We start from the raw sequence: 25,803 nt of genomic DNA, 5'->3' as shown, positions 1-25,803 counted from the left end.
CGCGACAATAACGAGTGGGCGTGTTACATCGACCGATAACGGGATTAAAAATAACGATGCCAATGAATCGCGTTTGAAAAAATTTAATTAATATCCTTCCTCCGTGTCCATTCAGCGTAGGGCTACGATGGATTCATTATTTTCCACGAATCAAAATAGTTACGGTGAAAATATTACGTAACTCGTTAAATACGAGTAACGACGATCCCGAATTTTCGGGGTAACGGAGAGTACATTTCGATCGATAATTAAGCGAGCATTGTTTTAATTAGACCGAATTAAAACGTGGATTTGGTCGGACGAATAAAGTTGTATTAATTAAAATAAATTACGCGAGAACATTAGCGACCGATGGAAATACTCTGGAAACGAGTAGCGTTGAAAGTCATCGAACAATTTTCTGTAATTACTCGTCGTTTATAGTTAGATTGGAATCTATTCGCGTTGCGTTTGCACGCATTTCCTCCATTACGGTATTACTAAGAGCGCGCTTTTATATCGTTTTCCAGGAAGTGGAATGTTTGCCGAATGTTCCGAGCTGGCTGGGATCGACGATTGATGCTTCGTCCATTTACGTAAGTAGTATCAGCCTTGATATTAATCGTTATTAATTACCATTTCGTGAGGAAGCGGAATGAGCGGTAGGTGGGAATGGCGCATGGGCCGCGACAGATCGGAACAGAAATACTTTTAACGACAGTAATAATTTCGCCGGGGACGAAGCTGCAGCAATTAAGGACGACGGCACGATCCGGCTTTCTACTCCGCGAAACTAATCAACGAACTTGGTCAAGTTACTTTGATATCTCGAGCGTCCGACTTCCGGCGGCCTTTCGTCGTATCCTGCAAACGACTGAGTTTTAATATAGATCTCTTAGCCGGAACGAGTTAGGCCGAAACTTTTTCCATTGTCCCCGTATAGATTACCAATCTCCGCTAGACTTCTGGTATAATCAAAGGCACCGGATGCGTTTCACGACTCCTTTTTGTTTCTTTTTTTTTCTTTTTTTTTTCCTTGTTTCTCCTCGTTTCAACCCTTATACAATCGTCGGCCAGAATCGTTACGCGAAACGATCGTTGTAATTTAGCCGGTTGGTTACCAGGTGCGTTCGTTTTATCATTTATTTGCTTATCCGACCATCGATAATACATATTGTATCGTTATCGAGAACCGAGGCGAATAGCTGGCTACTGGATTATACAGTACAATTACCGAACTTATTGATACAGGGGCAATGATTTAATGGCTGCTAAATGATCAGACTGCTGGGCCGATTATCGTTAACGAGTTAATAACTTGTTTACGATAAATATTTCTAACGAGGCGGCGGTTTGCCCACTTTTCGACCATCACCGATTTTCGAAGGCTAATTAATCGTTTTTCACCGCGAGCTAGCCCTCTCTCCAACGAGATACGATGCTTCGATCGAAGTGGAACGAGAAAAATTCGTTCGTTCGAATTGATTCGCTGTTAGAATGATTAAAAGAAACCCTTCGATCGAATAGAGGAAAGAGAGAGAGAGAGAGAGAGAGAGAGAGAGAGGGTGAGCATCCGGGCATCCTCTTTCGGTTTTCACACACCCAATAATCGCGTGCAATTTGCAGCAGTGATAATCGGCGCGAGCTCGTGATAATACGCACACGCTCACAGGCCATTCGCGCGTTTATACATACACACAAAGAGGAATTCGCAGCCGCACATCTATACCCACGCAAGGTGGTTGGGTTAGCTCTCCCGTACGTGCCACCGTACACTGGTGTGTTACCAGGGGCGTTAGCTTGTTTCTCGCTTTGCGAGACCTTTCGTTCTCTATGCGTTCTCGTAACACTATTAGCAGCCTAAATGTAGCGGCACGTCTAATCGAGCCGTGTGTCGTCGACTCGTTTTCGTGCTGAAGTCAACGTCAGGGTTGATTGCGTATACAGCGGGCGACCCGATCGAGACGGCCGTCTCGGCTATTGCGGACACGCTTCTCGTCAAGGTGCTCTTGTTGTTCGCACACTGTGCCTCGTTGCCGAGCCACACGCGTGATTCGACTCGAAACGATCGAAATAGGCGAACCTTGCAACTATTCCAGAATCCTGATCCGTTCAAAAGGCAGTTAATTACGTCCAATCCTGTGTAACGCATTCAACGTGCAAGACGCGAACGTACGTACGATCATCGGAATTCTATAGTTTCTTGCGAACGATGCTTGGATAAATGAATACGCGTTATAGAAAAATTGATTTTCACCAGGGACTCCTTTCGATTTTATGTGCCCCGTTGAACGCGTTAAGACAAATTTTCGGATAAAAGTTTTCTCGAGGATATCCATCGAGCGATTCGATCGACTATTAAACTCTGAAACATCATCCCCTTCGGTGTAAAGTTTCTTTACGTTGTTTTTTTCTTTTTCCTCTTCTTTTCTTGTCTCTTTTGTTCGATTCGCCCATCATTGGAATTTTCCAACGAAAGCACGCGTCTGCCTCGGCAAGTTCACGATGTCACGTAGGTAAAACAGTCATCGTGAATGGTATAGAAAACCCAATAAGAGTGAGCGAGAGCGGGTGAGTGAGCGAGTGAGTGAGTGGACCGAGTGAATGAAAGTGATCCACGACGATGCCGCGGATCGTGTGACTGATTCGTGTTAGTGAGCGTGTAAAGTGGCGAGTGATGGACAGACAGACAGACAGATAGATAGATAGCTAGAGAGGAGAAGACAGAGTAGAAAAAGGAATAGAAGAGATTATCATGGATTCGGGGAAAGGGTGGGAGGAGGAAAGAGAAAGAGAGAGAGAGAGAGAGAGCGGGGGAGGTCGCGTTGAAGGGGGTGGGCTGTAAGGTGTCGGGTAACGAGATTTCGTATGAGCGTGTAAAAGTAGAACATACGAGATTCCCTTAGGTTTCGTTTTTTTCATAATCTGTTCTTTTTCCTGTTACGTTTGACGCAAATGTACACGACAGAAGCGTCTTTCTGAGCTTATCTGAAAAAGGGTTTGAAAGCGATGTACAGTTGAGTCGCGTTTAATCAACGGCAATCGACTCCCTTGATCCGATTCAAAACGTCTTTTAACTTCAACTTCATCGCGATAAAATGTTTTTAACTTTCATCGAAACCGAGTATATAACGAGTGGAAATTAGCAAGCGGAATTTAGATATTAAGCGTTCAGAACGATATTTTAAATAAACAGGTAACGTCGATTGCCGTTCGCAAGATCGACACTGTTAATGCTCCGATGATAAATTCGAATCGTATGTTTCCATGTAACGTATGTAGCGTGTCTGTGTGACAGTGGACAGAGGCGAGGGTGTCGAACTTTTCTGAGATCGTCACTTCGGTTCAGTTATGTATGCATTTATACACGCGCACGTGCGTACTTACAGCTCTCGATCTCGATATGGCAGAGTTGCCGGTCCATCGGAAAGTATTGCAGATTCATTGGACACGATGCCGTGATCGTTAAACTGTAACAAACGCAAACATTACTTTCAATCTATGGAACGTGATAAACGAAAATTACGATCAAACGTTTGCTCGACATTAAAAATTCATACATCGATATCGTTGCTAGAGGACCAACTTCAAAGAAGCTAGAAGAAATTTGTACAAATCTCTCGTACTATTGCCAATTTCAAGCAACGGTTATCGTTATAATATTCGTTCAACCATAGAGAATCTATGTCCAAATATACACATCGATATCCATTCCGATCAATTTCTCCTGGTGTTTTTCGCTTTTCCGCCTACGTTCAGTCGGCCTTGAGTTTCTAGATCCGGAAGGCAATGTAATATAAAGCAACGAAAGGGTGCGCACGGGAAAGTTAGGTATGCATGGATCGCGTGAATATAGCAGCGCCGTTAATACCAGAACACTTGACGTTGTTTTAGAGGGGAATGGATATGGGGGATAATACGACGTAGTGTCGAAGGAAGAAGGGGATGGAAACGATGACGACCGATCCTCGGAAGAAAATTTGTCGTCGTTGGTACGACTGCTTTCTCCAATGTTTAGACGGTTCTTGAATGGAACGGGGTATCGAAACGGGGTTAAAATCGCGTCTGAACGTGGCAGTTTTATCGCGGGCTCCTCCTCACGCTAGAAAATATATTCCATTACTCGAAAAGTCTTCTTCGTTTAGGGGTTCGCCGACTTTTGCCGACGTCGTGCTACGAAATACTGCTGCGTCTTGTGTTCAGAGAGATTGCAGGATACTGTGTCGAGGATACTTTTCAACGATTTTAATTACAAATTAAAGCTGGTATTAACATCGAAATCGTCTTTTTATCAGACTTGATCCTTTGCACACTGAGAATTTTACACGCGATATAGCAATTTCAACATACTTTTGGAGTGAAGTTTTTCAGACTAAAAATTTCGTTTTGAGAAAGGCAAAGTTGCAGGTGAACTCTCTTCCAATTTTTGTTTATATGTCAAAACAAATTTTCACGTCGTTAATCCTTTTAGGACAGAATTCTTTTGCAGCCTGTGGAAAAAATTGCATTCTCTTAATTGATTCTCTTAGAAGCCAAATCGATCCACTTCTTGTTAATTAATTAATTTCGTTACAAAAGCACGCGATTAATGTTCAATTCTCAAGAAACAAATAATTTCCTACCTTCGTTACAAACAGGTGACACGAATAATTCTAAGATACATTTAAGCAACAGCGTTTGTAAAATCATTGTATTCTTTTATTTCTGATTTTATGGAGTCGGTCGATGTGGCTTCAATTATTAATAGCAGAATCAGGTCTTTTCAAAGAAAAAATGAAGAAGACATAACAACCTAAAACTTGTGATTAGTTTTGCCGAAAATAAATACATCTATCGTTTATTTAGCCGATAGCTTATTAAGATACAATGTACAATTAATCGTGAACGGATTAACGTTTCACTACAGACACCAAATAATTGCAAAGGATAAAATATTTATCCTTGCTTCTTTTCTATAACTTCTAATAGTATAATAGTTCTAATAGTAACTTATAGATGAGAATATTCTTATTTTCTAATTAGAAATGAAATAATCGTTGTCACTCACCGTATACTACGTGTAATGCTTCCCGAATGATGAATACGAATGAACTCGTTGCTGGTGGTAGCGATGTGAAAGTACGACTGCTTCTCGTTGACGAAGAACGTGTCGGGTACCCAAATGTTCTTGATGAACTCCGAGCCGACGCTGAGCGTTTCGACGCCCGCTCGTTTCTTGAACGCCAGCCGCGGGTCCGTCCAGAATTGCCGGAAGTAAAAATCCAGCGTGAAGTCCTGGCATGAGACACACATACACACGCGAGTGCTTTCATTAGAGTCGTAAATAATCGTGGTGCGATACGACACGCGAGAACGAGCGTGGAAGAACGTAAAAGTAAGTAATTCCGTGGTCGAATTTCGGATCGTAAAACGCCGCGAGAATCGTATTTTCGATCGACACGATCGTCTGGGAACTACAATGGACGCCAAAGCATCGGGTCCGAACAATGCAACGTGACACGTTCGTACAGACTAACAGCATTTACGCGACAATGCCTTCGTTAAAAATAACATAGTTTCGCCGGATACGTGAGGAAGAGAGCGAATGCAAACCGATATCGCGACGGGATAACGCGAAGCCTTCTATCTGACGCGTCTCTCATCCCACTTTATACGAATAAATAGATTTGCATCGATTAAATTCTCTGATTTATTTGATACGTTGCACGTTCGAAACATGCGGTTTATCTGTCGACGAATACGAGAACCCTGTTCGTATTGTCATTAAAACGCATCTACGCGAATATCTATGAACGTATCGCGAAAAGAAATATTCGTCATTCTATTTGACGAGAGAACGCGATTATCTTACACGTTATTCCTCGTTTTTCTCGCGTGTATCGTATTCTCTTTGTTTGTTTGCGAGGCGGGGCAGTTTGTGACGGAAGGAAGATTCAGCGTCTTTCCACGGGGATGGAGACATCGCGAGAAAGACAAACGGAAAGTAAGAGAGATACGGTTGTACGCGAAATTGACGGAGGGTTCAAACGGTTAGGGGAAACAGCGAGACGTAACACGGAGAAACGAAAACGTGAAGCGGCGCGATCGTAGGAGACAGGGGTTCGAGCGATCGATCGATGGAAGAGGAAACGCAGAACTGAGATCGGGAACGTCGACAGGTAGCTGGAAACTCTCGTCGATTGTTGCTGACGACTTCTCTGTACCGGGTACCACGTGTCGTGGTTATCGTAACGCGCTAAATCGCCTACTTGAACACTCGCGTAACCTTATCGAGACTCTCCTTCAGTGTTTTGTTCTGATCTCAGGCTGCTAGCTAAGGCAAGCCAAGACACCAGTCTTTCGTGAAACTTGTCGCAAGTTGTCCCGCGAAAATTTTTAATGTCATACGTTTTAAGTTTGCAATCGAGATTAAATTATTTTTATTTTCTCTCTATCACGAAGCTATAGTTTCGTATTCGATAGTTGATGTTATATTTGTCGATGGTATTAACCAACGTATATTTATGTACAACTTCTGCACAAATGCATCGAATCCAGAGAGCGGTTAAAACATCGCATAAAATTGAACGATTTTCACTCGCAACAAATGATTTCACGGCTTGGTTATTCGAGTTCAAGTGAACGGAAGATCGTGAAACGCTCAATCAAAAATTTTACGCATGACGAAGAAATCGGGACGCGATTGAATGGGCGCGATTTTATGTGAAGCGGTTCGCAGAGTGAATAGATTTAATATTTAAAGGTACGGCCGTTTTAATAGACGGCCGTCGAACGTAAATACCGTAATTTAAGGGCACCAGGAATAGATTCTCACGGAAAGGAGTTACGCGTCTTGAAATATTCAAGGTTCTTCCGTTAAACTTTGATTACTTGGTTCGATTCATCGGGCGAAAAGAAGAGAAAAAAAGAAGTGATTTCGCGCGAGTCCATCGTGAATTCATCAAACGTTGTAGCGTGCTATTCCTCGTATATTTCCACTTACGAGGCGAGTAATTTGTTCCAAGAAGAAAGTTTAAGTGCGAATAGTTGGAGCGTAATCAACCGATTCCGATGGCTAGATTTATTATTCGAGATCAAAGTTTCTCGATTAGTCTATTATTATTGAGATGTAATTACAAGGGAACACATTTAAACACGGTTAAAGTTTCACCATTTAACGAAGACGCTATTAAAAGTTCACTTATTAAAGACAAGTAAGGCGTATATCGATCGTGCTATAAATCACATTTGCATCCCGTTTAGTAAGTTAAAAGTCTTCCAGCGATTTTAGAATTTTGAAGGAATAAAGATTTTTGAAAATCAAATATTCCGAGATTCTTAAAACACAAGAAACGCGAATCTGTTGAAACAAAAAGCTTCTGTTTTCAATTTTAACGATTTAAATAGAATGACGGACAAAAGGAAGTTTAACATTAGTGCACTATGAATTTTAATAAACCTTATGCTAAACGTCTTTCACCACATATTATATTTATTCGTTGCTCTCATTAATACGAACTCATTTTGTATACACGCACAAATTACGGTGTCTTTTTATATTTCTTATTTTGTAAACTTTCTTTTGTCCGCCACTGTATAGCAGGTCTTTTTTAATAATTTGAGATCTTTGAGCGTGAACAGTCAATTACTGGTTACATGTCGTACTCTGTTCCTGAAATTTCGACACTTATTTCGAAGTTTCGACGATAAGATAATTCTATAGAAATGGAAATTATACAGGTTGAAGCCGAGCTGTATCGCTCGGTATACGGTTCACTCGCATCCGATCTCTGTCGACGTGGTCGATCTCAGTTGGGGAGTTCCACGACGCGAGGGTAATTCGTGTGTACACGCGAAAGCGGTAAGGTGCATGGACCGTGTATATGGTGATTATATGTATTCCATATATAGACTATTATTACTTGGGCAACACTACTAGTACGTGCAAGCATGCTACGAAACGCTATCGAAGCAACATGCATTGCCTATACCGTACTTGCGAAGAGAGAATCTTAAGTCTAATTATAAATACTTATGTCTAATCGAACTTCGAACTTGATAACAGTAGCAACGATATGCAGCAGGATCTGAAAGTTGTTGGAACTTTAGTGTGAAATTTGATTAATTCTATCATTTTGTTTCAACACTCGGTCCAATATAACGATCATCTTCGAAATATGATATATCCTTGAGATCGATTAGATTCTTACTCGTAACGGATACAACGAAGTTCTGATCAACTTCTGGATCAGTATATCAATACTTATGTTGAATTATTTTCGTGTAGAAAATTTTCCTTCGTTAAATCGTCAGTTGCCGAGGCGCACCAAAAATGCCGTACACAATTGAGCGTGGAATGAAACATCTTTCACGCGCGTTTGCGCCATACACTTTGCACGTGAGATCATAATCGCATGTTGCATAAACACGATGTTCCGATTATGTAGTCCAGTTTGTTCGAGGCGATGTTTCCGTTATTTCGCTCGACGCGTTTATACGCGTGCAATGCACGCGTGTAGACACCATTCTACTTTATTTCGTAATTGGTTCGTTTGTGAGGATGTGAAAACGACTTTTATGCGTGCACGAAAAAATTGTCGGGAAAGTTTTGATTTAGGATACGAGTTCAGTGACAGAGGAAGAGGAAAAAAATTGCGGGATCGTGCAACCGATAAAATAACAATTGTCGCCATAAATTCGTAGGTTCGCGTTCTCTTGTCCCGTTGTACATTTTATCGAGAAGTTTACGACTATTACAAACGTTGCACTGAAATTTTCGCAACCGTTATAGGTGTGAAATTTTGTTAGAAGAGAGGAGAGAATGAGAAAGAGAGAGATAGAGGATAGATAGATAGGTAGATAGGCAGATAGGTAGATAGATAGAAAGATAGAGAGATATATAGATAGATAGATAGATAGATAGAGGAAGAGAGAGGGAGAGAGAGAGAGAGAGAGAAATTCAGGAAACTTTAGGAACGAACTTGGACATTTTACAGCTCCAATAACGGCTGACGTTCACTCTAGCTATGTTGGAAAGATTTCAACCCGAGGCGACGCTTACCGCCGTCATCGACGCTGTATACGTTGCCGCGATATTTTTGTGACGTTTTCAAGCGCGGAAAGTTTTATGCCGGATAAATGTGCGGATTTATGCTATTGCGATGCTTGGATACCGCTTCAAGGATGGAGTTGGGAGACGAAAATAATAAAAATGGAATAAATAGAGAAGTCCATTCCACCGTACTGTTTCGTTTGATGTTAGTCGAACGACCCTGTCTATCGAGCATGGAAGCTTTACTTTTTCCTATTTATTTACTTACTTACCAAGTCAACGAACTAAATCACTTTTTTCACTTTCTAAACTAGTACTATGCACGCATACAATATAAAATTAAAACTTAGTACATAGTCATCGTCATCATTTATAACGTATTAAATATAAATCGTAACTTTCCAAACGATAGAACAACGTATCGATATTAGATTATCTTACGGAACAGCGAACCGTGATGTAAATACGAGAAAATTTTCAACGAACAATATGTATGCAATGTTTAACATGTAAATAACTTTTTGCAATTGTATACACGAGGTTTTTTTCATTTCCGTGGAAATTGGCTCCTTGAAGTGGTGCTCGATGGCAACAACGTATTCTACGTTTCGATATCTGACATCGTCTACTTTTCAACGAGTCTTCAGTTTCAGATGATATTGCGTCTTTCGCGATTGAACGCGCGCAAAGTTGCTGGTTGTTATATTAATTGGGTATTGTCTACCTAGTGGTCATAAGTAGTTTCTGATGCGAACGCGAATCCGTGAATGCAAGTTTAATTAAAGTGGGCTCGAAAGTAACTCCGTTGTAATGTGGTGTTGATGTCACTTCGGGCGGAAGTTGTCATGGCAGCGAGCTTTGCTTCGTTTGGCGTTCCTCCAGGCGCAGTGCAGTCGTGTCGTGATGCGCACTGGACGTCTAATTTGTCGTATTATGCATTTTGACGCTCGTTACCCATCGATTTTACGAATCTTCGAACCGTTTAACTGTTCCTCCTAAAGTTATCGAACGACGTGTGCGGGAAATGTATCTTCCGCGTATTCTTCAAGACCTCGTTGATTCTGTCCGACCGCGTTACGTCTACAAGAAATATTTCCTTCTCGACTGGCACAGTGGTATATAATTCGGAATCACGTTCTTCGAGTAGCATCGTAACGATGCAAAGAACGTCGGTCGCGCTTTGTCGAGTGTTTCTAAGGACACTTCGCAACTTTTCCTTGGCAAGAGAAGAGAGTTCGCGGGCAGGCAAGTAGCGCAGGTAAGCGTTTGCCTACGAACATCGAGATAGAAAAGAAGGACAAGAACGAGGAGTACGAAACAACTAGCGGCTATGTAACGATGCTGTTACATACATAGAAAGAAGCAGTTTCAAAAGCAGAAGCTTGCAAGCGAATCGAAATTGAAGAAAAAAGAAAAGAGACGAAGAAAAGAACGGAAAAAAGAAGAGAACGAAGGAAAAACGCAACAGCAGAGTGTGTGCGACGAATGATGGAAGGCAAGAGAGGCTCGTACGAGAACACTGGTTGGCTCAACGTGTATTTCACATTGTGCTTTCTGCGCCTCGACGAGTGGCCAGTCTGTGTGTACGCGTGCACATAATCTCGATGCGATACACCTGCGTGGATATTAACATGTGCACGTGTATGATTGTACAAGCGCACGCACACACATACTTGAATATTAATAATAATTAGAATGTGTACGGCATCATAGTGATTCATAGCTACCAGAAGCGTACTGCACACACTGACAATGATACAGCTCAATATAGGTGTTGTATTATATCCATAATATAATATAAATATATATATGTGAAATATATATATATATGTATAGATATCTATAGACACATTATTTCGTATAGTCTCGATTCGTAGTCGCAACGTTGCACAAGCTATATACTCTTTTCTTTTTTTTTTTTTTTTTTTTTTTTTTATATTCTATGCGTTCGTCGGCTGGCCAGAAGGAAGCAGGAATTCAGGAACATGGTGTTTCTCGTTCGATTGTTTCACGGACTCTCTCTTTTGCCACTATTTCCGCTCCTCTTTGCGTGTCTCCGTCGTGGTACCCGAGACGTCCGTCTGACAAACGCTATGTCCAGAATCTACGAGAGTAAAGGGCGAGGAAAGAAGGAGCCTTCGTGCAGCATCGTTCGGCGCGAAATTTCTCACTGATGCGCCTACAACGGGTGAGAAATATAAAGGAGGGAAAATTGATAGGAAAATTGGCTACTTTGGTAGTTCTTCGACGAGTTTCCGAAGAGGGGATAAGTTTCCGATTAGACGATCACCGACGATGGACTGCACTCCTTGCTTAAATTGGTACGAAGGAAGACTCGAGAACGGAAGAACCGACGGATAAGGGGAAAGAGGGTCGGGCAAAGAGGAATATACAGTGAAGGCTCGCCAACGGGTATAAAAATCGCGAGTCACGTCCCAGGTGACAGTGTCGACTTGATTTGGTTTCCGCACAGGGCTCAACACCTGGGGTCCAGTCTCGTACATTCAGCTCCAAACTCGCATTCTGGATCACGATCGAGCGTCGATGATCTCTTTTTGATGATTTATGAGTTCGTTGGACAAACCGGGAGATTATATGGTCCGCAACTTGCAAAACTTTATTCTTCGCTTTTCCGTAGTATTTGTCATTTGTCCATAAGTCACGACTAAACAAAACTGCCAAAAAATATAATCCACAAATTGAAGCTTCGATATCGATCGATAAAGATGGAAAAAAGTATGGAGCCTGAAACTGTGGCGGACGCAAATGGATCCAGTTTCGTGCCAGTTTGAAACTGATTGCAGACACCGGAACAGATACCTTTTGAATACTACAGGAGTATACGCAATACACAATACGTTATATGATTACGCTATGTACGTATCTTAAATATTGAGAAAGAAAATATATATATAGATATATATACCATACGTAACGCTGTATACACGCTTATATACGTATACATCTAGAAATTGCAAAAATACGTGTAAGTCTACGCGTATATATGCGTGCCTCAACGTATGTGCGGCCTGCAGCGCTCGAATCGCGATTCGTTCGCTTTTCAACCTCGCTCAGAGCAATCGTACTTAAACTCTCGGCTTAGAGACGAGGAAAAATTCGCGAAAATTTTGATAACGTCGCGGATGTTTATTGGACGCGACGTTTTTTGCCACTCGAACGGATAACCTGCAGTATATCGTTCGTTTGCTTTTACCCTTCGATTCGTAAATCCTTTCTAAGCGATAAAACGAATTGGTAGAAAACGATATTGCGCGAGAGAACCGTAAAAAGCGTTAGAGCAGATTGGCGTGTATAGTGGAACGTATTTTTCTGACTTTTTTGTCCGAGGGTGCTATATGTTTCCCATTGTTCGCGGCTGGTTTTCGTTGCTGATCGAGCTCTCGTCGCTGATTCGAGCACTGCGGGTAGGGCCATGCAACAAGAACATCGCAAATCGAATTAAACGAGTCAACCATAAACCATAAACGAAGTAGACAAGAATATATCTTGCGAAGACTGTGGAACGTAGCAAGGTTCCCTTGTAACAGTTCAGCCAACCAAACAGCTGTGACGAGCTATAAAAACGTAGGTTAGTAGGCCATCCGTGTAGGGTGTGTGAGTGTGTGTACGTATGTTTTTATACGTATGTATGTATGGTATGTATCTCTCCTTTTCTCTATGTGTGTCTCTGTTTCGTGTGAGTGGTAGACAGTATATGCATCTGTATGCAAATGTGTACGTGTACGTGCCAATATGCCCCTTGCTGCCAACATAAATATCGCGAGCCGCGATGTCTATGTGTCTCTTGGTGCACGTTTCTCCAGTCACCCGTCGAGAATTCCTCGAGATTTCGATGCGTGTATGAAATACTTCGGTTTACGCTTCTGTGTACGCGAACAGAGACGTATAGATACACGTGTATATGCGCCGCGACCGATCTTATTCTATACGACGAACTTTACGCGACATCGGTCCCAATCGGTGAACACTTAGATTTCGCGACCGGATTCGAACAATGCTAACGAACGATGAATATTCACGGACGAATATTTATTAATCCGTCTCGCGTTGTTCCGTGTTGTTCTTTCGTTGAATTTCACGTGGAACGCGAGCGTATTGATATTTGCGCGAGAACGTTTGTACACACGTACACACACGCGGATCGGATAATCGTGAAACAAACAATCGGAAACAAGCGGCATAGTTGGATGAACGACGCGCTCGAAAAGCTGGTTCGTTCGGACGACGCGTTTGGTATCGCGTGGTTCGATACGATCGATCGACCCCGATTGATCGTTTGCGTGGACGAACGATCGATGGATCGTATCGTATGTGCGACGATTCAATTCGCCGCGATCGCTCTCACGGTGAATAGTCGAGTTTTCCATGAACAGTGTGAAAGAAAAGGGGGTACACGCGTCGGTACACGCACGAACGAAGAGGAAGGGTCAGAAAAAGAAATGAACGAACGGTTGTCGATGTGAGTTCTGTATGAGTTTGAGAATGCAAACTGTACCATCAACACTTCGGACACGGAGCTGATGCTGAGGACATACATGGTGACGCCAACCTCCACTGGTGGACCTGCAATCAACAAAACCATCCGGCCTTGGTCGCTCTGATTATCCGCTAGTTTCTAAGTTACCGTACATGTGACAGGTACATTGTACGTAGATAACGGTTAAGTTCGTGTGTTACCCCTGATTCACGGAAGATGAAAAAAGCGAATAGAACAGATTCGTTTGATGCTCAAAGTAGAGACATTCCCTTTAGAACAGAATAGAATAATCGTTGAATATTATTTACAAAGATTCGAACGATATTTGACTATAGATACGATAATATTAAATGCTCTAGGGCAAACGTTAGCGCGAAAAAATCGCGAATTAGGGGTACAATGCAAGCGTACAAGTCGAAGAGAGCTCGCACCCTGCACGGAACCAAATCAACAGCACTCGTCGGCCACGTTGTTTTCCAAGCTAGAAGAATTATTCACACACACTTGACTCGTTATATATATATAATCCTTATTATATATATATATATATACACACCCATCACAGTCACGTGTTTAAGCAAGGTGACTTTACCCTTGATCGACTATCGTCTTTTGTTTCTTTCATTTCCTTTCATACTCTTTTGTCACTTCTCTTTTCTTTTTTTGTTTTTGTTTTATTCTCGTTACTCTTTCCTTTTATACATTTTCCGTTTCTTGTTTTGCGGTGTTGTTAACCGAGTCACTCTAATTATATCGCGCCAGCTATACGCGTGTCTCTACTTCGTATATCTTGAACGTATCCGGTACTGTTTTTATCTCCGGTTGTTTTCTTTCTTTCTCTTTTTGTCTCCATCGTTTTAATCCTGTCGTTTACCTGTCCATCCCCCCGAGCGATATGTCGATTCCTTCTCATTTCAGACCTTCAAAGTTCGTTATTTAACTGTTTTCCAGTTATAACTCTATCGTTCGTCTCTTTCCTTTCGCTTCCTGTCTCTTTTACTCGTCTTTCACCCTCGAGTTAAGAAACGAACGATACTCGTAAACATTCGCTGTCATTGTCACTGCGATCGTCGATCCCGGACGAATCTTAGTCGCGTGTAATTGTAATAGCTATATATTATCTCTTTGCATCTCTTTCCTCTTATTCTTTTTGTCTTTTCTCTTAACTTATTTTTTGCTTTGACAAATCAGCTATCGGACGGATGTGTGGACGTCGTTCGAGACGTGGAAAAATCGGGGTCTTTCGTGTTTGAGAACGAACGTGTGATACGTGCGGTGTCAGACACAGGGGGTGAAGGTAGAAAGTGTGATAGTGAACGGTGGTGATGGGCGGGGTTTTCGGGGGGTGGGCGGGCGGGCGGGCGGGCGGCGGCGGCGGCGGCTGGGGGCAAAAGGGGGCAACAGGGGTTTAATCGGGTGGAATAAAATATAGAATAATAATAATTGTAAGTGGTGGCAGGCGGGCAGCCCATCTTAGCAACCGCGGCATAGCAGCTAGCGTCTAAAAAATGGTCTAAACGGGACGGTTCGTGCGTATGTAATATATTTATATATATATAATATATATATATCCAAAATTGAACAAGATACTATTCTTCTACATAGAGAGGAAACAAAAGTGTTCGTTCGTATTTTTTTTTTTTGTCATTTCCTTACAAGAGCAGACCACGCTTCAGATAGCTTAAAGGCTAAAAAAGTAACAAGCAGGAGACAGTGAGTAATAACTTGGTCTACACTCGGAAAAACGTAAGATCAGAACGATTCAGGCCGTTTAGAATGTGTATATATGTATGCAAAAAACAGTATAGTATTGACAAATTGGTCACCAGAGATTCGACGAGAAGGAGAAGAGTGAAAAAAAAAAGATAGAACGTTCTGTGCCTTCTAGAAACTATGCGTGTAATACAGATACAAACCATCCAACCGGACTACGATTCACGGTCCCAGACTACTAGGTATCACGAGCCGACTTCTATCTACGATTACGAATTCGATCCTTTTATTTTTTTCTGAGTGTAGCCTACTTGGTGATTGCGAGCACTTTCATCGTTTCACACACGCGAAATAGTACTTTGTCCATTTTTGGTTCGGTGTTTCTGTCGTGTTTCTATTCGTGACTTCTTGCCACGAGAGTGTTTCGTGTATTTCGTGTGTCGGCGTGTTCCATGCACGCGCACAATTATTCTAACATTAACACGAGTCGCTACTATGGTAACCAGGCTGACTTAATGCATAGTATCAAGCTGATCACACCTCTTGACCATAAAGAAAGGTTAGGTTCGCCTCGTCATTAACGAAGTTGCGGTGGTAAGCCATGGCCGTAGCTCGAATCGTTTACCTGTACTACTTGATTCTATTTATCGCCTACATTATTCTGCTTGGGTTGTACTTGTTTGCATTAATCGTAAAAATCAGAATATGGCTGGATTGTTTAAACATGAAAAGCTAGTTAAATTTGTATCGTACCTTGTTTACTTTGGTACTGCAATTCGAACCGGACGAACGAGAATGATACTCGATTGTTTGCAAACTGGGGAAAACGCAACAATTCTGCCGTTATGTATTTTAGTTTCTCCGTATGATAAAATCAACACGCGTCTCGGTGTATGGAACAAATGAATTAAAAAAAAAAAAAAAAATAGAAAAAATTCGGGAAAGTAAATAACGGTTAAAAAAAAGGACGAACGTAAGCTTAACAACTATCTGCCAGGTTCTGCTTGGCAAACTTAATAAAAAAAATATGCAAGAAAAAATCCTATTTGGAAGCAGAAATATTTATTTCGATAAAAGAAGCGGAAAGTTAATTTTAATTTTTTCGTAGAAATCGATTCACCTATCGTTCTATATATCGTACAAAGGAGAACTTTCGTGCCGATGCAAATTAAACAAAACGACCTCGACGTTTGTAATTAGAATTTCTTAGCGTCGATTGGCATTTCGGTGCATCGTGTCAAGGAATTGGACATCGAGCCGGTTGGAAGACGCGCTTGAACAGCGATCGTCTGATCGTAATCGTGTTACACGATTGTCGCGGCGGTTCCAGGCGTTCTCACGAAACGTAGAGTAGATCAAAGGAGCACACAGCTCGAGGCGATGCGGTTCTGTGCACGGCAACCGAACTAATTTCATCGACAGAGCGCCAATCGGCCTTCGACACGTACGAACGAGCGAGCGGTTGAGCGAACGAATGGGCGACGGATGGTTCGCCCTATTCGAGACCTCGGGGACTCGACTCCTCCTTTTCTCTCTGCGATAGAACCAGATTAAACCTACGAATTTCCTCTGGTCGGACTGCAATTAATCGATTATCTCTTGCACGTCTCGCAGCTTGATCGATCACGGCTACGACGTTATTGCACGATAGGGCGATTTCCAATCGGAGAACCAATCCGGAAAATTGTATTTAAAACTTCGAAGCGCGGCTCGATCTTCGTCTTTCGATATTCGCTGGAATATTCCGGGCCGTTTCGAATCATCGAGGTATTTCCAGGTTGCACGAACACGTAAAAGAAAGATGTGAGCAGAGAGTATGGTCGAACCTTTTGGTGAACGTTATGCCAGCGACAAGGAAACGAAAGACGGAGAGTTTCAGGGAGAATCTATGCATTCCTGTGCGCGTGCATGCATCCAATGTAAGTGTTTGCGAGTGTGCATTCGTATGTCCGTTGTTTCGTGTTACGTTTCAAAGAGCAATTCCTTTTATTCTGTGGCGGTGTGTTCGTATTCATATACGTGGCTGTTTATTCGTTTCGTGTATCTGTGCATCGTGTGTCGGTATATGTACATGAAAGATCGTGGCTGTAACGATTGACGGCAATCGTCGTTTCAAATACACGGGCACTAAAAAGAGAAGTGGTTGCTCGGGCAAATGGGGTGGGGGATGTTTTAATCGAACGATCGAAATGATTAGTAATCGATTTTCAGCGTTAATGACTGAGTAAGACCTAGAGGTATAGTACCATTTTCACTTCGGATAGCGAGCTGATACTCAAGACGTACATGGTGACGCCCACCTCGACAGGAGGACCTGAAATCGAAGGTTAGTCAGACTGAGTCGGCCGTTTCCGGCCGCGGACAAGTTACACGATGGGGTGACTATGGCTTTTTTTTTTTTGTTCACTGATCGTTAAGTTATTATTCTTATCATTCTCGTTACAGTATCTAAATACGTATGTATGTATGGTATACTTTTTTTTGGCTTTTTCTTTTTTTTTTCGTTTCATTTCGTGAATAATTTTTTTTACTGTGAGTGTGGAATGTCATGGGTATTGAGTGGTATCGCTACGTCGGATGGATCGCTGAAAGTGGTAATTACTCTCGATTAGAGGACCACCAGGATCATCGTTTCTCGATACGTGTGCTTGGTTATCTCTTTAGAGCTTCGTTGATACTCTGGACGCGATGCTGAAACGTTGATCGAATTTCCATGTCTTTTATGGCCGGAATAGTAGCTTTCAAAGAGAAAGAACCTATTGATTGAACGGCTCGATTGTTAGCCCTGTCCTCTTACAAACATAAGATCTAACCGATTCTTTCTCTTTTTACGCCTAAAAATTGCCCCAACTAAAACTTTCCGGAAACATCAAATATTCTTTCTACGCGTTTCTCGATATCATTCTCGTTCCACGTTACGGTTTACGGGGTAAACTTCACGGAGAAATTCGCGAGATTCGATTCAAACTTTGACAGTTTAACGCGGAGGTAATAATTTAATATATACGTATATTTAGTATCCAAATATCGAAATGAACGAAATTGTTCGAGTATTATCGCAGATGTGTAAGTTGGAGTCTGAGCATCGAGTGATTTTACGAAGAGGACGTAAGAATTTCATTAGAATTGTGGAAGACGGTGGTTGTTGGAAAAGTTTGAGGGAACGAAGTGAAAAATAAGAGTCGGGAAGGTTGGCCAAGGGAGAGAAACACGAGGGCAGGCATTTTCGCGATAAAGTTGACTCGTAAACAACGGCTCTGCCAGCGGCATCGTGCGCTGCTTCGATATATCTTCATTTCCATTTCTGGGATGTTTTTAAAACCCTATAGCCAGTGAACGTCCCATATGGGACACATATTTCACAATGACGGGTCGGCGTACACGTTGCAAAACGCAACGAACGTACGTGGTATCAGGTTAATTGAAATGCGTTGGTATGGCTTACCCTTCCAAGCCAATCGCCCATGAGAACGTGTTTAAAAAAAGAAAAAAAAAACAAGAGACAGATGGAAAAAATGCAAACACGACAGACATCGGTGGAAACGAATTTCCAACGAAAAATATCAACCTCGCCGTTCTACACGCTTTGCTTTATTTTATTATCTGGAACCCTTTTACAATTATATTTGAATACGCGATGTTTTCTTCACAGGAAGGATAATTTCTTTGCATTTCTTCGAATAATTTTACTCTAACAACAACAAATGATATCTACCAGGAAAGCGTAAAAATGAATTCTTCCATTCTCTGGATAAATTTTTTACTTTAATGTTATTCTAACAAGAAACAAATTTATCTAGCAAATATCAATAAAAGATCTTGTCTTAGCGTAAAAATGTATTTCTTCCTTTTTTACGCGTGTCAAGATTTATTTTCGAAATTGTTTTCACTCGACAATGAGATCTAGTTTTCTCTACGTCTTTAAGAGTTTCTCCATTGTCGGTCCTCTTTCAAACAATAGAGAATTTACTTTAGAGTATGATATTGCTATCCTTGACAGTATATATCCTATCGTAGCCTATCTTATTGCCTATCTGTATTCGTTATCGCCCCTAAATCGTCAGTATTCGGTATCAGCCTCTCCACGTCTCAATATCCTGCCCTTATTAAGTCTCTTTGAAACCGAGTATTCCCGTAGCCGATACACAATTTCGTCGAAGATGCTCGCGTCGCAACATTGTTACAGCTAACAACGAATCTTTACGTCCTCCATCGATCAGCGGTTTAACGAACACCCAAGGGCGCATCGTTGCACCAGAGTCCTTGAACTATATTGAATTACGTAGCCACCCATCGATCGAATTGTTTGCTCGCTAATATACGCGAGCCTCGTAGCGACGTTCGAGAAAGCCAAGCAAGAATGACGAAAAAGGAAAAAGACGCAGACATATATCCACACATCGTGTTTCCTCGTCACGTGCTTTGTCATTTTTACGTAAACTTTGACCGGAATGAAAGAGAATCGTATGCTGGAAATTTAACCGTGCTACGGAGAATATCGAATGAAGACCGGTTACTCGAAAACAGCCACGGGGATGTCTATTTATTCCATGTTGGATGCAAGATATCCCGTTTGCTCGTCCGTAATGTCCGAGAAAAAGCTGTAGCCATTTAAATTTTAAATGTTAAAACCTCGTATTCCATGGACCCAGTAAATCCAGACTGTCTGGAAGGCTCGAGCCGCTTCCATCCAGCCGCGCAGAGATCGACGATTCGGCTCGGCTCGGCCGCTGGAAACCGATACGATTCGAGACGTCCACGGGAAACCGATACGGTTCGAGACGACCACGGGCTTTGGCGAATGCGCTAAAAATAAGGGGGGCTATTGAAAATTCTCTTCGGGATTTATAGGCATTTTTGCCAGAGCAGCGATAAATTCGAAACGCGTGAATGTAATGCATTCTATCGGACGCGAAATATCGAAGCGACCCACGACGAGAAAAAGCGAACGAGACGAGCCTCGAATGAAATTCCGCGATCGGTCTCTTATTTACGACGCGTGTTTGCCATTTGGCTCCGCGCACAGATCAATCTGCGACGTTTGTCGCATTTTTATATTTCTTTCTCTTCTTCCTGTTCCCTTGGGTAATTTACTGGGAATACATTCGTCGAATATTCAACGGGAGAATCGGGGATCTCGAAGGGGGCCTGTGCGCGGTTCTAAAAGTAGCCCAAGAAAATCGATCGTCTCGAGGCAAAACAAGAGAACCGATAGGGAGCTGTTTCACGGAGTAATTCGCGCGGTCGGCACACTTTTCGGAGTCTGCAATTCTCCGGCATTGTCTCCCGCGGGAAAAGAGCAAGAAACCGCAATTGTGGCATACCTCCGTGGGTCACCGTGGCTCGCGGCCAGCGTCAGGAGTCGCTCCTGGAACTGTCCCAGCACAGGATCAGCCCAGGAATGAAAATGAATGCACACGTTCCGAAGCAGTGGCGAATAAATAAAGCGTGTTGCTGTTTACTGTTTTCTCCTGCTCTGGACACGTTCGCGGGTTAAAACGTACCGAAATTTTCCGCCAGAATTCCCTCCGACTATCTCGTTAGTCGCGATTTCGCCGCCAAGACCTTTTTTCTTTCTCGTACGACGACGCGGAGCCTAAATTCAATTCTCAGCTTCCAAATACTTTGCGATATTCTCGAAAAATCATGGACGTGATTTGCGTGACTCGCCTCTATTTTATTAGTCTGTTTGACGAGGTATCTGTGAAGTTTTTAAATCCGATTCTCAAGTTTGAAATACCTTACGTTACTATCGAAATATGACAAAAGTAACTCGAATGGACACAGCTATATTTTACTGGCTTGTTTAGCAAACAACGTCTAAACCAACCGAGATAACCGTGAATAATTACTAGAGGCCTTAATTCTACGTGGGAACTAATTGCTTCTCGGTTGAAGCGATTTCGGTTGACCAGCGATTGCCTAACTAACTCGAGTGTTAATTGTTCGGCTGATCCGAATACCGATCGAATCACGATTCTCTTCAATATCTAACAAGAAGTTCTCTTATTTTCGATCTAATCGATCGAAGATCGATCAGCTATTTTTGAGTGACTGTCTCGAACGCTGATTAATATCTCATTCCGAATTCTAATAGAATGAATCTCAACTTGCCTAATCTAAGATTCGGATTTAACGAATTATCTATAGAATCGCGCGATAAATCATCTTCGTTTACATATCTATGGAAACTTTTCATATATTTCTCGAGTATGACACGTGGTGACGGGATTACCACGAGGAGGATCGCGAGACCGAAGCGGAAATTCGAGAACGGACCGCAGCGGTATATAGTGACAGAGAGATGACGGCCGACTGACGGAATGAATGTTGAAATTGTAATCGAAGGTGAAGAACTGTGTGGCGGAACGTGGCTGGAGTAGAGAGATGCCGTTAACGGTAACCCGTGGCAACCCGTGCCGCGTCCCAGCATCGATCCAAGTTTTATCGAAGCGCTCCAGCCCCGCCCTGCCTCTATGGAGCTGGCCGAAAATTCGACTTTATCGCGGGAATTGAAAACGGCGGATTCGGTTTATGGGGCTCGAACGCCACCGATTCCATTCACTTCCAACGTAAACAAATTTCACCTATCGGTTTCTTGGACGCCAGCTGGCATCCCCTGTCCCGGCGATGGGTTTACCAAACCGAGTAACTTTCTTTTAGAACGATTTACGTTCACGGCAAGTCGATAGAGACGTATTTTTCTCCGCTTGTTAATCTTTTCGTTACTTAATTAATTTGATCCTGTTCTTTTCGAATTTTCTATCGCAATTTCGCTCTTTTTTTAACAAACGGAAAGACATCTAATGTTTGCGAAGAAGCTTTAACATAAAACTGAAACGATAAAGTTCGCAGGTTAGTAGCAGTTTGTTCTCATTTTTTCATCTCTTGAAAGATGTTTAAACGATAAGAAACTACGATCGAGTTAAAAATAATCCCGATGTAGCTACCATGAATGTTAGTGTGTAATTTTTAAAGCGAGATTTTCCAACGATAGTCTTCGTACGATCATTTCGATATTTAGAAAGGCGAAAGCATTGTTCACGGATGGAATGAAACTAATCTATAACCGTATGATTAATTCCTGATACTATTCCTGATAATATTCCATTTTATAATTCTAAATACGTAGCCATAAAAATTCCGTGGAAACGAGATGATTCGATCGAATTCTAATTCACCGATATATAAAATACACCTACGATTCTTTTTGAATAAAATGTATCATTAATCTCTCTGAGAAATATCACGCTTATCAAAAGTAGCTTGCTCGAAATTGTTTATCAACGGGTCAATAAATGACTGACGTAGAGAAAGCGAACCGCGAATGGCGAATTTTTCATCCTTCCGTATTCGTATCTAGCTGAGATTTTTCATCACACGGCCAAAGTACACGCCCACCAGAGGTTTCTCCCCATTGTCCGGAATATTCTTTTCTGTATCGTCCGCGACGAAAGAGTAAACGGCGTCAAAAATATTTCCCCAAGCGTTTCTCTATCCCTTCCGTGTTGTCGTCGTGCTTTTATCCCTTTGTCACGTACCGATCAACGTCTCCGGACGGTGTTCGTTCGTTATCACGGCGTTTTCACGGAGTTGGTTGGTTCGCGCGCGCTCGCGTTTCAATCGTTAAAATCGTGCCTCTCCTATTTCGAGGGCCGATTCTCGATCTTGGTCGATTTTAACTTTATTCTTTCGCCGCTCGTTTTTCCCCTCTCCCTTCGCGACATCTGCGTGTTCGTGTGGTTCGTCATGAAAGCCACGTTTCAGCATCGCTATCTAGCCACTTTCATCGCGAATTTCATTCCATTTGGATCCAAGCACACGTTGCAATCTTCGTTCGATGTTCGCAGCGAACCAAGCGCAAGTTTCGTAATTCGTCGCGTCTTGAAAGCATCGAGCTTCTCATTCGAACTTTCGAACATTCTTTTTATATAGTAAGAGAGACGCGTAATATATTAATTTTCAATGGCGATACTTTGTTCGCTGCGGAACAAACTCTCGGTACGCCCAGTCCGTGCAACGACTATCAGAAATGCGACGATTAAGCAGGTATATGCGAAAGTAATCGAACATCGTAGGCAAAACCTGATTTCTCTATGGATGGTTGTTAGGTTCGTTAGTCGGGGCAACGATAATTAGTCTGGCGGCAGCGTTAGTCGCGTCGGTTGTCGTTCCAGTGATTGCGGTTTTGCGCACGATATATCGACGCTACCACAGAGAGTGGTCGAATGATCAGACTATCGATAGGCAGGAGAGAGAAAAAAAAAGACGTCGTATCCTCTACTCACCTCCGTAGTTCGGCCTTACTCTTTTATCGTAACTGACGGAGAACGAGTCCAATATCGCGGAGATGTTGACGTCATTCAGCATACTGCCACCGCCGGTTCTGCAATATAAAGAGGATAACGATTTTGAGAAAACTTGCGCCACCGGCACACCGGTAAAGTAGTTCTAGAGCGGTATGAAACTGGTGGCACGAGACCAGCGTATACAACACAGGCCGGTGAATACTTTTAATATGACTGACGTGCCGCGAGTTACGATACAGAAGGGGAATGGGTACAAAGTCTGATGTTTAAGCCACGTTGAGGATATTAAAGTTTCATCCGCTATGGTGAAGTTTAAAAAAGAATTTTAGAGCCCTCTGTACGCGTACTTTCCGCGCGTACTGCGTTTTAATTATGAAAGAGCGATGCGACTATAAATTTAGGACAGCAACTTCTTTTTTTCTTTCGTATTTCTTTCTTCCTCGTACACGGTGAAACGAGCGTCCCGAGTAGCTCGAGTTGTTTATTTTTTGTTACCTTCCCCCTGCTCCTACTTTCTTTTCTTTTTTTTTTTTTTGCTCCTTTTCTCTTATAAACGCTCGAATTTTTATGCATCAACGAGCAACTGTTTAGTCCGCCAACCGCATCTGTATATAACGTTAAACAGAATTGTGTGTCAAAGAAACGAGCGTGCGGTGGCTGATTCTCGTGGATCAACCGCGCTTGCCCGGTTAAACGAAAAATATGCTTTTGACGCTTACAAGCGGCTAACGCGTTTAAATGGCCAATGACGCGAAACGGCAAGAGATAATTATATTTCAGAGTCGATGCGCAAAACGGAGTTTGTCAATGAAATATTCTCTCTGCTCTATATTTTGTTCGATCACATGATCCATACGCGTACTCGTACATTGTCCTATTTTTCTTTCCTACTTTTATAATATTGAAAGAAGAAGGTTAAAGGACATTGGTATTCTTAATCCCTTTAAAATTCACGATATCCATTAAATGTTACATTACGCTCTTACATACTAACCTAATTAATACGAGAAAGAAATTCAATTCAATTTTAATTCCGGCGATTAAATTTCTGCCGTACGGTACTTCCATTTTCTTCCAATAATTATTTTCAAAGGCATACAAAAAAGAAAGACAGAAAACAGATACCTCTTTAATATCCAACGCTTAATAGCTTTTTAATATCCGAGGTTTCTCCAATAGCGGGTAATTTATCGTTCCCCTCTTATCTTACGTTTCCCAGAGATTTCCTCCGAGTGGAGAGACATTGTAACGGTTTGTGTAACGTAGTCGTGCACGATGGAACTTATACGTTAGCTTAGACACGTAAAATGCAGAACGTCTGGGTTTGACTTAACGGGTCAGCAGATATGGGCTCGATGAGCCAATCAATCGGTTTCGAATCAACGAATTCCATCGAAGATACTCCGCTTTAACGAACGAAAAAGGAAAAAAAGAAAAAACAAAAGAAAGGAAAAGAAAGGGAAACTTACGCTATTCTTACAAAAAATGTTTTAGTACCGTTGGGGATCGAAATCCGTAATTAGACGTTTGGTTTGATCATTCGATAGAGATCGTTCAACGGCCACTGAAACGATATCGTTTTAGCCGTTTCGCTATGTGGTTGTGATCTTTGCCGAGGTGTGGAAGGTAGCTCGATCGAGATACGCGCTGGAATAAATGACCGTACGCGTGATAAAGTTAACTTACTGATGCGACAATAGTGGGCGGTACCGAGGCTTTGCGCGGGCTTCAATTATCACAGATCAGTTCGGTGGTATCGTGGAAATTCGAGCGACCTTCCTTTCACTGTTAATCGATGCCTTGCTCCCGATTGCAGTTTGCGTAGTTACCGTATTTGTAGATCGAATGCCTCTAGAATTCGACATTCTACGTCTATGTCTATCTTATTAGGTCTTTCGAAAAGCGTCTTTCTTTTACAGACGCGTCTTTTACAACGACGCATCTTTATACAAACGTGAAATCTAATCTGTCGAACGTTGCGATCTTTATTTTGATAGAACAAAATGGATCATACGTAATTGGATAAAATAATATAAAATGTGCATCCACTATTTCCTTATAAAACGAAAGAAGCTTTTCGGACGACCTAATATATCGTCTTATATTCTTTTATCTGGTAATCTACTAAGGACCAACGTTGCGTCAACGCGACATTTCAGTTTTAATTCTTGTTCCACTGAAACCATTGTTCTTGACTTTATCGTTATGGGAACGTAGATTATGGATTCTGAATGATAAACTGTTCTTTTTTAGATCATCGAAACTTCTTCTTG

The 25,803-nt window shown here is 42.0% G+C and overlaps 1 protein-coding gene and 1 long non-coding RNA gene across 17 annotated transcripts in view; one reads left to right on the top strand and one right to left on the bottom strand.

Moving 5' to 3' along the window:
- The window catches only part of LOC126872542 (uncharacterized), a 147,123-nt gene that overhangs the window by 25,779 nt on the left and 95,541 nt on the right, over window positions 1-25,803 (top strand). For all 3 annotated transcript variants that reach the window (XR_007692009.1, XR_007692015.1, XR_007692010.1), the window contains exon 2: window positions 510-575. This is a non-coding gene — a long non-coding RNA (uncharacterized LOC126872542). The remainder of the gene's footprint in view (window positions 1-509; window positions 576-25,803) is intronic.
- LOC126871982 (gamma-aminobutyric acid receptor subunit beta) overlaps window positions 1-25,803 on the bottom strand; it is a 94,632-nt gene that overhangs the window by 21,402 nt on the left and 47,427 nt on the right. For 8 of the 14 annotated variants that reach the window (XM_050631407.1, XM_050631460.1, XM_050631422.1 and 5 more), the window contains exons 2-5: window positions 23,510-23,607; window positions 17,468-17,535; window positions 5,027-5,253; window positions 3,367-3,449 (exon numbers count right to left, since the gene is read on the bottom strand). In XM_050631407.1, coding sequence (XP_050487364.1) covers window positions 3,367-3,449; window positions 5,027-5,253; window positions 17,468-17,535; window positions 23,510-23,607 — 476 coding nt within the window. Of the gene's footprint in view, window positions 1-3,366; window positions 3,450-5,026; window positions 5,254-13,526; window positions 13,595-17,467; window positions 17,536-23,509; window positions 23,608-25,803 lie in introns of all 14 variants that reach the window. The other 6 variants (XM_050631414.1, XM_050631469.1, XM_050631492.1 and 3 more) reach the window with 1 other exon arrangement.

This window comes from Bombus huntii, chromosome 1 (genome assembly GCF_024542735.1).
Source record: "Bombus huntii isolate Logan2020A chromosome 1, iyBomHunt1.1, whole genome shotgun sequence".
NCBI classification, from domain to species: domain Eukaryota; kingdom Metazoa; phylum Arthropoda; class Insecta; order Hymenoptera; family Apidae; genus Bombus; species Bombus huntii.
The sequence above is the reverse complement of the archived record's forward strand: the minus strand, read 5'-3'. Positions and strand labels throughout refer to the sequence as shown.